This window comes from Bemisia tabaci, chromosome 3, assembly GCF_918797505.1.
Source record: "Bemisia tabaci chromosome 3, PGI_BMITA_v3".
In the NCBI taxonomy this organism is placed as follows: Eukaryota; Metazoa; Arthropoda; class Insecta; order Hemiptera; family Aleyrodidae; genus Bemisia; species Bemisia tabaci.
Window position 1 is genome coordinate 24976476 of NC_092795.1, and position 16307 is coordinate 24992782.

At 38.5% G+C, this 16307-nt stretch overlaps 1 protein-coding gene across 2 annotated transcripts in view; it reads left to right on the forward strand.

Moving 5' to 3' along the window:
• Positions 1-16307, forward strand: part of tho2 (THO complex subunit 2-like protein) — a 42129-nt gene that overhangs the window by 6965 nt on the left and 18857 nt on the right. For both annotated transcript variants that reach the window (XM_019042290.2, XM_019042291.2), the window contains exons 6-15: positions 90-628; positions 1318-1776; positions 2665-2782; positions 5317-5496; positions 5756-7033; positions 8205-8316; positions 9386-9497; positions 12706-12862; positions 13546-13738; positions 14591-14631. In XM_019042290.2, coding sequence (XP_018897835.2) covers positions 90-628; positions 1318-1776; positions 2665-2782; positions 5317-5496; positions 5756-7033; positions 8205-8316; positions 9386-9497; positions 12706-12862; positions 13546-13738; positions 14591-14631 — 3189 coding nt within the window. The remainder of the gene's footprint in view (positions 1-89; positions 629-1317; positions 1777-2664; positions 2783-5316; positions 5497-5755; positions 7034-8204; positions 8317-9385; positions 9498-12705; positions 12863-13545; positions 13739-14590; positions 14632-16307) is intronic.

Consider the following 16307-nt stretch of genomic DNA (forward strand, 5'->3'; position numbering starts at 1 on the left):
GTCGCTCAATCAAAACTTTTTTATTGGCATGATTCCCCTCTCATGATTTTATATTATCTAACAAGTAATTCTCCATTTTTGTCTTCCAGTATGAAGCTAACCAGAAATTTGGTTTATGTGAAGCTCTTTTAAAAATCGGGAACTGGTCAAGCGCATCTTACTTGATCGAAAAACTACCCAAGTTCTGTATGATGGAGCAGCCTCCCATAGCAATCGCTCAGTGTAAATTGTTGCACTCGCTGATAGAGCCCCTGTACAAGAACCACACTACCCTTGGTCCAAAACTCATCCGCAAAACCGTGCCTCCTCCTGAGAGTCCTCTAGCTCCTAAACCGGTGGAAACGTTCTTAGATTTGCGAACAGACGTCATTCCAATGTTCCTTACATTGGGGCCATCCTTACACTTTGATCCTGTTCTCCTCTGCAAACTACTTCGTGTACTCAAAGCAGCGTTAGCTGCTGCTGGGGTAAAGGAGCACCAGCCTCCAACTGCATCAGACTCTTTGTACTATGACACCATCTCTTTATTGGATGTTGTTGTACTGCCCACTCTATCGTACTTGGAAGCTAACTGTTGTGTATCGGAAGAGATCTGGAATATTGTTAAAATGTATCCCTACCAAATAAGGTCAGTCAACCTCTTGTTTGGTTTGTTTTAATTAAAGCATGCAAACCTTTACACATTCACTGCCTCTGCATTCTTACACAGGTTACAGCTTTGTACTACAGAAGTCACCAGTGACTGTCTCAAAAAAGTGCAATATTATAAGCTATTATGTAGTCCTGGGATTGTTTTCCTATAGATCCTCTCAGAATTTCAAGGTGAAAACATGCTTGCACAATTCAAATCCCAAGACTTTGTGACAATGAGTTTCATGCCAGTAGCTTTTATGAAGGCTTGACATAATATATAACACTCATCTACTTTTAAACTGACCAGTACAGCACAATTTTTGGTGATTCAATAAATTTCAATGGGCCGCTAGATAAGATTTAAGCTAGAAAAAGATGTATGTGTCCGCTTCAAAATCTTACATAGTAAATATCGCACACAACAAAAAGTACGATAATCAACTTCTGAGTGAGATATCAACTATCATTTTAACACAGATCAAATGAAAGTTAGATTATACCAACGACGTCATTCATATCTTTGCCATTTAACCAAGGTTAATGGTGAACAATAATATCTTGTTTATAAGGTGTTTTTCTCATTAAATTTTAAAGAGGAAACATTAAATGAAGTGTTTTAATTCATACCTTGTCCAGAGGTCTATTATTCAGCTTCACCCTCAGTTTTGCTCTCATTTATTTCAGGTATGCTCTGTACAGTCGCTGGAAGAACGAAACCTTCCTGAATCATGCAAAGCTGATTCGTATTCGAGGAGAAGCTCAAAAAAGAAGCAAAACCATCATGAAACGAGTGAGCAAAGAGACGGTGAAACAAGTTGGAAGGCTAATAGGAAAACTAACGCATTATTGTCCTGGATATTTCTTCGACTATGTCCTAGGGCTAATTCAGACTTATGACAATCTGATCGGGCCAGTTGTTGACTCACTGAAATTCCTGTCAAGCATGTCGTATGATGTGTTAGGCCAGTGTTTGATTGAGTCACTAGCAAGTGCTGATAGGACTCGGCTCAAGCATGACCATATGTCCATTTCACTTTGGCTTCAATCTTTGGCAACATTCTGCGGTGCCATCTTCAAAAAATATACAATTGAACTGACAGGCCTGCTCCAGTATCTTGCTAATGAGCTGAAAATGGAAAAAAGGTTCGATATGATTATCTTTTTCTCAAAATGTTTTGCATTAAGAGTTTCAATAGTTCTTCCCCACATGAGAATTTTTTATGATTGTCTGATCTGACATGTCAGTTATATGAGAAAGAGGTTTTTATTTTTAAGTCCAAATGAGTGAAACTGACAATATTTATAGTCTTGTGGGTCGTCTTTTGTGTAAAGGAATGTATCTTGATTGCGCTGTTTCAGTATTTCTCACTAACATTTTCTTTTTTTACAGGACTGTCACATGAATTTTCCTGAAATTTCTGATGATTTCTCTTTACACTTGCAAGAGAAGACACTTAAATTTTCAGACAATTCGTTTGATGGTTCTCTCATAAATAAGAAAGTTTGTAGAAATACTGAAACATCGCAAACAAGATATTTTCCTTAGTACAGGAGACGACAAATTTACTGCTCTCAAGGGTAACTGAACAATTAAAAAAATCTATCAACTTCAATAAATCATTGTCCACTTGCAGTTGCTAAACCAAATTGAGAGACGAAAGCGAAAGTATCAATTTTAATTCTGAGCGAAAACAGGCTGTAGAACCTAGAAATGTAGTACACATTTTGGTACCGAGAAGATGTCTTTCGACACACACAAGTTAGTAAAACTTCTCCAATTTTTTTCTTACCCTTGTATTTTCAATATTTGTTTTCTTTCATTCTTTGTAACTGAATTTTAACTCGCAAGGTGATTGAGTGTTTACTCCATTTGATCACCAACCTCTGCAAAAAAGCTCACCAGTTAATGCTATGGTGCTCGTAGGACTCTTCACTCATATTTCTGGAGAGTCTTAATATTTCCAAAGTCTTATTGATTCAATGAAATATTTCTCTTTTTTGTCAGAAATAATTAAGGTTTCTGTCTTTTAGTTTGGATTTGCTGATCATGAATGAAATCGTTCAGAAAATGGCTGGTATCGAAACAATAGAAGAAATGACCAATGAACAGCTTGAAGCAATGGCAGGTGGAGACCTTCTGAAAGGAGAGGTAAGCTATTTACTTTCATTCAATAAATTAGCCTTGTTTTATATGTTATTTACTATTGTATTTACCCTTGTGTTGCATACTTTCTAATTTTTTTTTCCACATAAAAATGGGGGAAAAACTGAGAAACGGTTCGACAGTATTTTTAGTGAAAATTATGTACGATCAACTGTCTCTCATTGGAAAGAAGGAGGGAGGGTCAACTCAGAATATAATTCCAAGCACTTTATGTAAAATGACTTTTTCATAAACGACACCATTTCCAAGATAATCAATGATTAACAATGATTAAAACTGTCCATACCAACTGTCATCGACAAAATCCAAGATTCCCAAAATGCGACCACCTCCTTTTCTTTCTATGCTCGTCCCCAACCTGTGATCAAATGGATCATCCTAAAGCGTAGCTCTAGCATTACTCTATATAAAGCTGCTGTTCCCACTCACTCTGCCCCCCCTAGATAAAAATTGGCCGAAGCGATTTCCTTTAAAATCGGTACACGCTCAGCTATTGTAATGAGGAGTTGATTAAAATTATTCCCATTCAAATCCGCTGCTTAGGACGCCCGCAAGAGCGAAAAGTTGTTTTTCCATATAGTATTACATTGGAGATACGCGGTTGTTTACGCGTATCGCGCCGAACAGGTTCAATCCTGTTGCGTGACGTCACTACCTTATAGACGAAATGCAAGGTTTTAGGCGGTATTTTTCAACGGATTTTTGTGGAAATTGGTTAGCGGGGGTATTTTTCGACGAGGATCTCGAATTTTTGGTCGGATTTTCAAAATCTCAAAATCCAAGATGGCGGCCGTGGCCTAAAATGCTAAGTCGGCTCCTGTTCGATCGATTTTCGTGAAACTCGGTATCCGGGGGTACTTTTCGACGGGAAACTCGAATTTTTGGTCGGATTTTCAAAATCTCAAAATCCAAGATGGCGGCCGTGGCCTAAAATGCTAAGTCGGCTCCTGTTCGATCGATTTTCCTGAAACGCGGTATCCGGGGGTACTTTTCGACGAGAAACTCGAATTTTTGCTCAGATTTTCAAAATCTCAAAATCCAAGATGGCGGCCGTGGCCTAAAATGCTAAGTCGGCTCCTGTTCGATCGATTTTCGTGAAACTCGGTATCCGGGGGTATATTTCGACGGGAAACTAGAATGTTTGGTCAGATTTTCAAAATTTCAAAATCCAAGATGGCGGCCGTGGCCTAAAATGCTAAGTCGGCTCCTGTTCGATCGATTTTCGTGAAACTCGGTATCTGGGGGTACTTTTCGGCGGGGATCTCGAATTTTTGGTCGGATTTTCAAAATCTCAAAATCCAAGATGGCGGACGTGGCCTAAAATGCTAAGTCGGCTCCTGTTCGATCGATTTTCGTGAAACTCGGTATCCGGGGGTATATTTCGACGGGAAACTAGAATGTTTGGTCAGATTTTCAAAATTCAAAAATTCAAGATGGCCGCCGTGGTCTAAAATGCTACATCGCTTCCTGATATCGATCGATTTTTGTGAAACTCGGTATTAGGAGGTGTATTTCGACGGGAAATTAGAATTTTAGGTCTGATTTTCAAAATTCAATAATCAAAAATGGCGATCGTGGTCTAAAATGCTACATAGCTTCCTGATATCGATCGATTTTTGTGAAACTCGGTATTAGGAGGTGTATTTCGACGGGAAATTAGAATTTTAGGTCCGATTTTCAAAATTCAAAAATCAAAAATGGCGATCGTGGTCTAAGTTGTTATCTTGGCTTCCGATCCATCGATTTTTGTGAAATTCGGCATTAAGAGGTGTATTTTGACGGAAAACTCGCATTTTTGGTCAGATTTTCAACATTTCCAAATCCAAGATGGCGGCCCCGCACGAAAACGCGGTCCGGACTCCTAGAACATCAATTTCTGTAAAACTTGGTGAAAAAGAAGATTAAGACATAGATGTTGTCTCCTCATCAATGTTAAAAACTGTGCGGGGCGGTGGCGGCTCGCGGAGCGAGTCGCAAGTTCGTCGCGAAGCGTAGAACTGGGGTCCAGGGGGCACTCCCCGGCTAGACGTGTCAGCTCGCAAAGCGAGCTAATCACGACTAGTTACAAATATAAAATTGTCAATACTCTGATTGTCATCTTTAGTTTTACCTAGCTGTGCTCCATGAGTAGTCTATGTTCTGTTAAACCCTGGCTGAAGGTTTTAACCCCATGAGAAACAGCAAATTCAAATTGAAAGGCCAGATTAATAAATTATGAGATCAGTAAAGATCAGTAATGAAATCTTTAAAATTCATAAGACACCCCGAGAATTCTCCTTAGTGTCCAAGACCTCCATGGATGTATCAAAATGCCCCAGATTATGAGGGTTAGAGCGTCTTCGTTCTCCAAGAAGTATTGCAAACATTTTGCACTTTTAAGTTCAATAAGGTAGCTTCTAAATTTCTTTTAGTATTGAAACCTGAGGTAAACTCTTCATTGGTGTTTGATTATTTTGTAACTTGAATCTTTTTTTTCCATGATGTGTCATGTTATCGGGTTCTGCTTTTTGTCGTAACAGGGTGGTTACTTTAGCCAAGTGAGGAACACAAAAAAATCATCTCAGCGCCTAAAGGAGGCTCTAGCTCAAGATAACCTTGCTGTGTCCTTGTGTTTATTGATGGCTCAACAAAGATACTGCGTCATTTATAAAGAAACGGAAAAAAGTCACCTGAAGTTGGTCGGAAAACTTTATGATCAAGTAAGTTTCATCATGTGCTTCAAACAAATTTCCCCTTGCCCCATAAAAAAATAAATAATGAGAAAACAAAAATCCTAAGAGTCAGCAAAAGTCATCTTTTTTCGTAAGCTCTCAAGGTTTTGAAATAAAAGTGTTTTAAAAATGTTCGAGTCTATAGTAGTGTTAATATGAATAGTGACAGGGGTTTCAAAACCAGCAAACTCTCTTCTTATTTCCTATCAAACAATCTCTAATTCATCCTTACATTTTGTTTTTTCAGTGTCAAGATACTCTAGTTCAATACGGAACATTCTTGGGCTCAACATTATCCATGGACGAATATGTGACCCGGTTGCCATCCATTCACTCACTCTTGTCTGAGTACCATATTCATACAGATGTTGCATTCTTTCTAGCCAGACCCATGTTTACCCATGCCATCAATTTGAAGTACGACTCTCTAAGAAAAGCGGATCCAAATTGTAAAAAATTATCTACCGTCCAAAAGCAACAAAAATACTGTGAGGCTGTGACTGAAGTTATGAGTCCAATTGCTCAGTCAGTACGACCGCTTCACATGGCCAAAATCTGGGAAGACATCTCGCCGCAGTTCTTGGTGACGTTCTGGTCACTCACAATGTACGACTTGTTTGTTCCAGTCAACGCTTATCAACGGGAAATCAACAAAATCAAGCAAACCTCGCTTAGCCTAGAGAATTCCAAAGACCTGGTTCCTAGCAAATTGAAAAAAGAACAAGAAAAACACCTGGTGCTGGTAGAAAAATTACAAGATGAAAGGAAAAAACAACAGGAACATGTTGAGAGAGTAATGGCACGATTAAAAGAGGAAAAGGACTCATGGTTTCCTACAAGGTCCCCAAAATCTACTAAAAATGAAACTATTACACAGTTTTTGCAGTTATGTCTCTTCCCTCGCTGTGTATTCACAATGGTTGACGCTCTGTACTGCTCAAAATTTGTTCACACCCTACACATTCTCAGGACGAACAATTTCTCCACTTTACTGTGTTTCGATCGATTATTCTGTGATATTACCTACACTGTAACTTCATGCACTGAAAACGAAGCCAACCGCTACGGGAATTTCTTGTGTGCTATTTTGGAAATAGTAATGCGATGGCATTCAGCGCAAGAAATTTTCGAAAAAGAATGTGCAACCTTCCCAGGTTTCATCACCAAATTTAGAGTCAGTAATCAATTCTCAGATTCAAGTGATCATCTTGGTTATGAAAATTACCGGCATGTCTGTCACAAGTGGCACTATAAAATCACCAAGGCAATGTTAGTTTGTTTAGAATCGAAAGACTATGTTCAAACTCGAAATGCACTCATAGTACTGATCAAAATTTTACCTCATTACCCTGTGATACCCAAACTATCCCAGTTCCTTGAGAAAAGGATTGAGAAAGTGAAGGAGGATGAGAAAAGCCGACGGCAAGATCTATTCACTCTAGCAACCAGTTACAGCGGCCAGTTGAAAGCAAAAGCACCACAATTGATCAAAGAAAGTGATTTCCATCAGGTTGTGGAAGTAAAGGTAAGAGATTTTTGCCTTAATTTTTGAATTCTTTCTTGTAACTTTTCTTTTTTCTTCTCTGTTACGTTTCCTAAATTATTTTCTCTGATGGACACAACTCACAGCAATTTTAGTTTAATCTTCTTTTAAACAATTTCTTACAGTTTAGATCTAAATAAAAAAATGGATTAACCTAACCTTCTATCTAGCCGTTAAGTGTGTTTTGACACTGATAGTACGCAAGTTGTCTAGTTTTCACTTTTTTTACTAATAGAGGGTCGTACCCTAGTTCAGCTGGGTCATACTAGTCGGGCAACTTAAGTAAAACATTTCTTTTTGATTCGTAGTGACAGCAAGCCTAATCTTAGCTTACGAAGGCCTTTGCTAGGGGCATCAAGCCTTAGAGAACACTTGCCAGTGGCTTGGCTGGGCCCCTAATACTTAAATGCTTATCATCTAATGAAATAATGAAGTGTCTCCAGAAATACACTAATACTCCAGGGGAAACTGTGAAAAATCGTTGGAAATTATCTTGAATTACTAAGCCACATTTTTGAGGTAACAGTGAAAAGAGCATTCCTGAACAAAACATGTCAACAAAGTTTAGAAATCCCTTTCAGGCAATCCAATAGCAGCAAAACGCAGGCCTTTCTAAACCGCTCCTTTTTCTAGTAAAGAAGATTGTTTCACTCCTACACACTACATCCCTAAAGAAACATTTAAATTATTTTTACCTAAAGTGCTGAGTATCACAATACTGACTCTAACAGTATCATTGCTTGTCACCATTCTTTGAAGGAACATGAGAAAGACCAATGGCAGGGTTCATCTTTTGACTTTAAGTATTTTTAGAAAAACCCTACTGCTCTTAGTCAATGCAATGTCATCACTGTCTAAGTAAAAGATTGAAGTTGACCTAAGAAAGGAGAGAACAACAGTTCTTCTCGTGTAAAAATCGATTTTCTCATTGACTGCAAGATTTAAGAGAAAATATTCGGTCAACCCTCCAAGTAGACTTTCATTTTATTGTTGTTATTCTACCTGTTTCTTTGGAAAATATGTAGCTGGTTTGACCTCCATGTATGGCTGGAATTTTTCTTGCCATTTTTGACATTATTTTTTAACCAGCCCTTTGCTTCTCTCTTAACTTAAATTTCATGGAGGAATCAATGTCCTTACTCTCTTTTTACAGCCAGCTAAGACTGAGCCAGCAGAAACGGCGCCAGGTGATTCCACAACCTCCGGAACATCGAACTCGCAAGCACCAAGTTCCTCAGTTAAAGTTAATGGAGAATCTAATTCAGGTAACTCATTTTTAACTTCTTTCATGTATCATAGTAATATCTCAATTCCCAATAGCATGGAGCTCAATCAAATTCACCAGCCGCATTGGTGTAAAAATGTTGAGCCATGAAAAAAGGGTCTTGGATATCAATTCAGAATCAGTTTTTTTTTTTTTTTTTTTTTTTTTGTTTTTTAATGTTTGGCAATCCACACTTAGCTATTCAGCCCGAAAATAATTGCCATTAACACAGAAAAACCAGTATTACATGGAAACAGCCTGAGAATTTTTTGGTACTGAAGATGGTCAAGAAATGAGTCAGTTGTGCTGATCTTAGAATTGAGTTTTTATGGTACTATCAAACAGATAAGTAAAACATTATAAGATCATTCAAATGCCAAGTTTCCACTTCTATATCAATGGATATATCACTCACCGAAAACACTGTGTACAACGTCATCCACCGCGGTAGTGCATACCATAGTTTCTTCCACCTAGGATTCCTCTGTGTTACACGTCCAGCAAGCAAAGCAAATGTTCGTATCATAGATTGATGAAACCAAGGTGGAAGGAAGCATGGTATGCACTACTGCAGTATATGATGTCATACATGGTGTTTTTCAATGAGCGATATCTCCGTTAACATTTGCCAAACTGTGCGTTTGAATAGATCTTATTGAATTTTGCCAATATATATATCTGTGACAAGCGCAACTGACCCATACTGGCAAAAATGGAAATGTCAGAGAAGCAATTCCTAACCACATATCCATCCCTCGTAAAAACCTCTTAGAATCAATTTTGGGCAACAATTGTTCATATCGTAGGACAACCTTAGTTTTTCAGAGTTAAAATTTTGACTTTTAGTTGATCAGTCAGTATCTTTTTTCTCATTTTTTCCCCAAAAATTATATTTTGAAGCTCTTGCAAAAGGAATCAAACATTTTTAAACCAGGTCTTTTAAGTTGATGCTGATCACATTTTATATTCTATTTCCCTCGACTTTTAGATACTCCTGAAAAATAAATCTGTTTGGTTCCCAGTATTTATCAGAGTTTAACTATGTAATCTTACTCTTTCTCACTCAACAGATAAAGATGTTGTGATAGTATCTAGTTCCTCATCTGGTAAAGAGCGGAGAACTCTAAATCGGGCTGCTGATGTACAGCCTATCCTCACAGTGCCGTCCTCAAATAATACATCGTAAGTCTCAACCTTTCACTCAACTGTTTTATTGCTCAAAATTAGTATATCGTTACCCATATATTGATTGATTGAATCGGTTATTATTTACTTAGCGGACAAAAAAGTGCTATAATACTTGCTTACTAATCAGTCCTACAGCCCCTTGTTGGCCTTGGTCTCCTCTACCATGCCTGGCCTTATTATTCTATCTTCGGCTTTTTAACTCCAGCCATCCTTTCAATGTGACCATGCTATTATATCCTCTGTTACTTCGTGCTCTATTTCAACTCATTTTTTTTTGGGGGGGGGGGGGGGTTGCTTTATTGTTGAATTCCAATTGAGGACACCGCACCAAGAACAGCCTATAACTGGAAACCGCGTTTTGAGAAAAACGCATTTAAAGTTTTGTTTTTGATGTACTGCGCAGACTTTTCTATGCAGGTACCCTGTTTTGGTGTTTTTGGGTGACCTAACCCTTCTATCGAAGGATGCCGGGTAGATTTTGCGATACATTTTGGGTTTCCACTCTAATAAAGTCACAGAAGAGCTTCAAACTTAGCATCAAATCCGAGTGGAACTTCTTGCCAATGTTAACGCAAACGCAGCCTGCGACTTTAAAGTGAGTTTTCAAAACTCTTAGCCCCCTGCCCCCCTCATTTTTGGTTGCAGAGCGGGTAAAAACCGGGAAATTCACTACAAATAAGCCCGAAACTAATGTCCAACTTGAGAAGGACCCTTGAAACGTTGCGATCAGTCGGAGCATTGAAATACAGGGACTGCCGCCCCCTTAAAGTACGGAAACATCCATAAAACCCCCGCTGCCCCCCTCATTTTTTGTTGCGGAGCGGGTAAAAACCGGGAAAATCGCCAGAAATGATGCCCGAAACTACTGTCCAACTTGACGCGGACCCTTGCAACGTTGCGCCCAGTCGGAGAACTGCAATATAGGGACTGCCGCCCACTTTAGGGACGGAAACATCCATAAAACCCCCGCTGCCCCCCTCTTTTTTCGTTGCAGAGCTGGTAAGAACCGGGAAATTCGCCAGAAATGATGCCCGAAACTACTGTCCAACTTGACGCGGACCCTTGAAACGTTGCGCCCAGTCGGAGAGCTGCAACACAGGAACTGCCGCGCACTTTAAGGATGGAATCATTCATAAAACCCTTCGCTGCCCCCCTCATTTTTCATTGCGGGGCTGTTATAGGAACCGGGGCATCATTTCTGGCGAATTTCCCGGTTCTTACCAGCTCTGCAACAAAAAATGAGGGGGGCAGCGGGGGTTTTATGGATGTTTCCGTACTTTAAGGGGGCGGCAGTCCCTGTATTTCATTGCTCCGACTGATCGCAACGTTTCAAGGGTCCTTCTCAAGTTGGACATTAGTTTCGGGCTTATTTGTAGTGAATTTCCCGGTTTTTACCCGCTCTGCAACCAAAAATGAGGGGGGCAGGGGGCTAAGAGTTTTGAAAACTCACTTTAAAGTCGCAGGCTGCGTTTGCGTTAACATTGGCAAGAAGTTCCACTCGGATTTGATGCTAAGTTTGAAGCTCTTCTGTGACTTTCCGCATTTTAATGCAATGTTTCATTGTAACAGGCCCATCCCCCCTACGGGGGGGCTGTGGTGGCCCGGGGGCAATATGAAGACTTCGGTATCAGACCTGGAGTATTCAAGGACTCTTTGAAAAGAGAAACGGTATGTCTAAGAGCCGCCGAAGCTACTCTAAAAAATGAAGGTACGGACCCCCTAAATAACCTTTGGACCCCCCTAACTTTTGATAGGGGGGTCAGATCGACTTCGGGTTTGCGCCAAAAATTTTCTTTTTTCATGCTCTTTCTAACGATGTATCACATGATGGGGGTTGCCATTTGAAATTTTTGAGTTGCCCCCCGCCCCCCCTCCCCCTGGGGGGGTGAAGAAGTGGGAAGTACCTCAAAAAGTTTCCCCCTCGATATGAGGAAGGACGCCACAAACCGCAAATCGATATCATAATTAGAACTTAAGCTATGGCCAGTGGTGCGTAACTTTTGAATAACCCTTATTTAATTTAAAAAAGCGGTTTATAGGCCATTATTACGCCTAACAGTCATTTTGGTGGCAATATGAAGTATAAATCATTTTAATCACGCATGATTAACGCAAAATGAAAGAATATCGATAGTGAGTAAAGAAAGGGGTAACTAGCACCTTATAGGCCCTTAAGTTTATAGGCCCGTATTACGCCCAACAGTCATTTTGGTGGCAATATGCGAAGTATACATTTTTGGAGGAATGGATAGTTTGAGAGGAGAATAAATTATTTCAATAGCTCGTTTTTCTGAAATAAAAACAAATCTTTATAAAATGAAATCAAAAAATAATATAATTCAATTGCCGATGCCCGCGAACCGAGAATGATAAGGCCGCGCGTATAGGTCGTTCTTGCACCCATCGATCCAGAGGCCTGACTTAACTTGGAAAAAAAAGGTTTTTCGACCTCGAGCCGTTACCTATCTATATTCTATCGCTACCACAGCATAGTCTGGGGTACGTAGAATCCGAAAAGCAGATGGGCGTAACAACGACCTATACGCCTGTAGGCTGTTCTTGGTGCGGTGCCCTCAATTCTTCCGAGGCTCTGTCTGAGGATTTGAAGCAAGGGTTTTATTTACATAGTAGGATTACTAGCCTTAAGCACAAATCTCCTCCTTTACCTGGGCCTGGGACTAGCTAGTGATAAATACCCCCCCCCCCCTCTCTCCCCCTCAGGCGGAGTTGCTGTAATACTGGATTCTCATGAAACTCTTCTTCTTGACGCGCTGGCTGTTGCCGCACTCAATTTTTCCCTCTTAATCCTCCTTTTTAGATTAAAAAATCCTTGTTAGGTCCCTTAAGAATTAGTTTTGGCCATTTTGAAAAATAACCCATAGCTGTGTATAAAAATGGAATCAAAACAATTCACCACCAATATTATTTCAAGCTGGTGTAGAGGTCGATTTAGAGGACCACTTCACAAACATGTCTAATTGGGCAAGGGAAATGAGCTCATTAAGTTTAAAGCCAGAAGTAGCACTATGTCTGATAATTCTGACTATAAGTGAAGCAGCATTTTGAAATGTTGGACTTTGTCTTGCTTACGAACGGGTAAACGTGAATCATCAGATGCTGAGGAAGCTTCTAAAGTATTTAATTTTGATTTTCTGAATGTAAGTAGTGTCTAATATCTGATCGTGATTTTTTTTTTTGGCAGAGGTTCAAAAGAGAGATCTCGTGAAGAGGCACTAAAAGAAATCAAAGCGGAAAAAATGCTGAAGAAGGAGGAAAAGCGAGAAGACTCGGAGAGACGTGTGCGAGAGAAGAAAGCTGCTGATGAGCGATCTAGTCCTTCATGGGAATCGTCAAATAGGGTGAGCTACTTTAACTTTACAAAATTGAATCAACCTTTTCAAATTGATTGGCGCCAATGTCAAGCGAAGAATAGACACTCTCCTGCTCAATTTTTGCTTAATAATTTCCTTTGTGGGAGAAAATAGTGCTATAAAAATGAATTGCATAGTTTGGCTCATTATCGCTAATGCAAGGACAACTTTTCACCTAGGAAACTCCGATGAATTTTTAGGATTGTAATCAAACGAATTTTTCGTTTTGACTGACACTTAATTGTAAGAAACCATCAATTAATGCAAGAGGAAACGGTAGTACGCAATTTTTGTCATTCCTATCGCTGATTTTTACAAGCATGGTAAAATATTGAAAATTCAGATGATGTCAGGACTACTAGCATATTTGTTGAACTGTGAAAAATATTTTAAATGGCATAAGTTGGACTTTTATCAGCAATAAAAAATCCAATATAAGGGCATTTTTCTGTAAAAGATCACATTTCATCAGTAATTTTGTGCTCTCTACCCTCATAGTATTTGGAACAAGGTTTCTAAAATTTAGTATAATTTTATTTCAGTTCTTCATTAATTTGTAAAGATAATTTTTCATTTATGGTATTTTATAATTTTCGACAAGTTTTTGTCTATTCTTTAATTCCATTTTTGCAACTATTGGACTAAAAGTTTGAATTTACTAACAATTGCAGGAGGAATCAAGTCGTCAGAGCTCAATGCAATTCTCGAAAGACGATTTATCAATAACAAGGAAATACCATGATAGCAATCATTACTACACTGGGAGCAGTTCGCAGCCGCAAGTTGTTGATGAACGGGAACTGAGCAGTATTTCTAATTCCAGTGGTGGATCTCTGCATAGGCATAGTCCAGAACCTGACAGAGGTAAGTGTCATACTTTTTCTTTTTTTCAACATCTCTCAACATTGTGAAACATCCGTTATTTCTCAGGCACTTCATTTTGGTAGTTTTACTAAATTTCATCTCTAACCCTTCTGTTAGCACTGCTGGGAGTAGAAATTGCTGTTAACCATATCTGAGAATTCTCATTTTACATCACGCTTGAATTTTCCACTTTAGTTTTCATGCCCCTCCATAAAATTTAGCTCGTACCAAATGCTATCTGTCAGCAAAAATAGACACTATATTCACGTCACATTTTCGATATCAAGCCGCAGCCACAGCAATAGATTCCTATCCTAGCAGTAGAAGAGTTAACTTCACAATTTTTCAACAAATAAACAGCCCCTAATTTTTTATTTTAAACGGTGCAGCATTATTGTGAAGTCTCGAATAAAATATACGCAGAACAAATTAACTCATTGTGCATCAATGTATCCCTCAATTACAGTTATCACCATGGAAGTTAAATGATTTTAATGTCCATCCATCATGATTTTGGAATTGGGAAAATTAAAGAACTATATTTAGCCATCTAGACTCTTTAAAGGAGGAACCCATTTTGTCTGAGGCCTTCAAGCTTGCATGACAGAAAATTATGTTTCCTGGCCTCCAGTAGCAGATAATTCAAGCTTCCAATTAAAACTGATCAACTTTGCATCCTTAATGTGCTCCATAGAGGCCTATCCGTACATGCAAAGTACTTTCGAATTGAAGCACACACAAATGAGGCTTTTCAGCTTTAACTTGAAAAACAGCAGCCAATACATTTAAAAAAACTATGATCATTTCATGGATAATGGCTAGCACTAAACTTTGATTTAATTTTTGTTTCAGATTTGAAGCGGCGAAAAGTCGAAGGGAGCTCCTCATCGAAGGTAAGAATCCCGGCCTTCTAGCATCTCACACTAATTTGATGAGGTTTAACATCTTCTCGAAGAAGCGTGCCTTGTCTAGTCATTCTTACGTCTGCAAAGAGAGCCAAAGAAAACGCCAGCAGTCAACCTAATTCTTTTCACCTCCTTTACTAGATGATTCAGCAGAGCCTCTGTAGGGATAATAAAATTCAGTCTTCAACGTCGCGTCCTTCACCTCTCTTCTTTTTTAGTTTTGCTGGTAGGTGCTCACATGGGAATTTCCTCATATTTTTGCCCAGCGGAACTCAAGTAAGAAAGTGAATATTAGAAAAATTCATCATTCACTCCATAGTTTATCATTATATTAGTTAGTTTTGGAGTTTTGTATCTCAGTTCCCTGTGTCACTCAGTACTACATTATGGTCTGAAAATGTCACTGGCAAGCCTGTATCCTGTGGTTTTTGAATGAACTCCTAATCTGCAACTTTGAACAAGGATCATCAACAATCGGGTGATCTCATGAAAAACCAGTCATTTTTTCAAAATCTCACAGCTGAAGAAAATCATGGTTCTCTCACGATAGCTTTAGATTTCACTGGAATATTTGAACGTTTAAACAGTCACCAAGTGTCACCAAAATTTTGCTCTGATGAAGGAATTGAACAAACTACCACCTTTCACTACCTCTTGAAACTATTAATCGATCCTGATGCATCAGCCTCATTTCATATTTTTGAAAGAACAAATAATCAAAAACTGAAAATGTCAGAAAGCAGAAATTTTTTCAACGGTGAATCAATAGAAGCCCAGTAGACCAACAGAAGACCAATAGAGACCAAGAAAAGAAGACCAATTAAGTTCCTGCAAACTAACTTGTGATGATTGTTCGCCGAGGACTCAACAAGATCTCATCTAGCCAAAAATCATACAGACTTGAAGAGTAGGAAGAAAAGTGTTAGAGCTATTCTCTTATCGTGCTTTTTACGAGTCACTCTGAACTAAATTTTGAACATGAATTTTGACTTATTCAGTTATGTATCCCTCTATTTTTGGTGCATTGATGCATTTGACTGTTTGTAAATTTGACCATAAAAAAGTCTTATTTCTCAAAGGAAGCATAGTTCCCCAGAATTTTTTTGCCTTCTAATTTTTCATTTCTGATTAATATACAATTCATAAAAGCTCTTTTGAATTTTATATCCTCAGTTTAAGAGAGCACTTAAGTTTGTCGATTTATTATCCTTTTGTTTTTTTCATTATTTTTCTTTTTAACCATTTTGAGACAAGATTCTTCTTTTTCTCTTTTATTTTCCTCAGTTTAAGAGAGCACTTAAGTTTGTCGATTTATTCTCCATTTGTTTTTTTCATTATTTTTCTTTTTAACCGTTTTGAGACAAGATTTTTCTTTTTCTCTTTTATTTTCTTTTGAAACAGAACAATATTATTATCATTGGTAATGTTTTGAAAATATGCATCCTGGTAGAAATGAAAGTAAAATTACTTTTTCCTTGCCTTTGTTCTTTTCTACTTCTTAATTTTTTACTTCTACTTTACCTTTTCTCTTTCAACTGGACTTTCTTTTACAATTGGGAACGTATGTGCCATTAGTTTTCATATGGAGATAAAAGGTGCTTTTGATAGCCAATGAATAAAGTCTTTAATTGCAGAGTGTTGTCAAATTCTAAGATCGAGAGCAC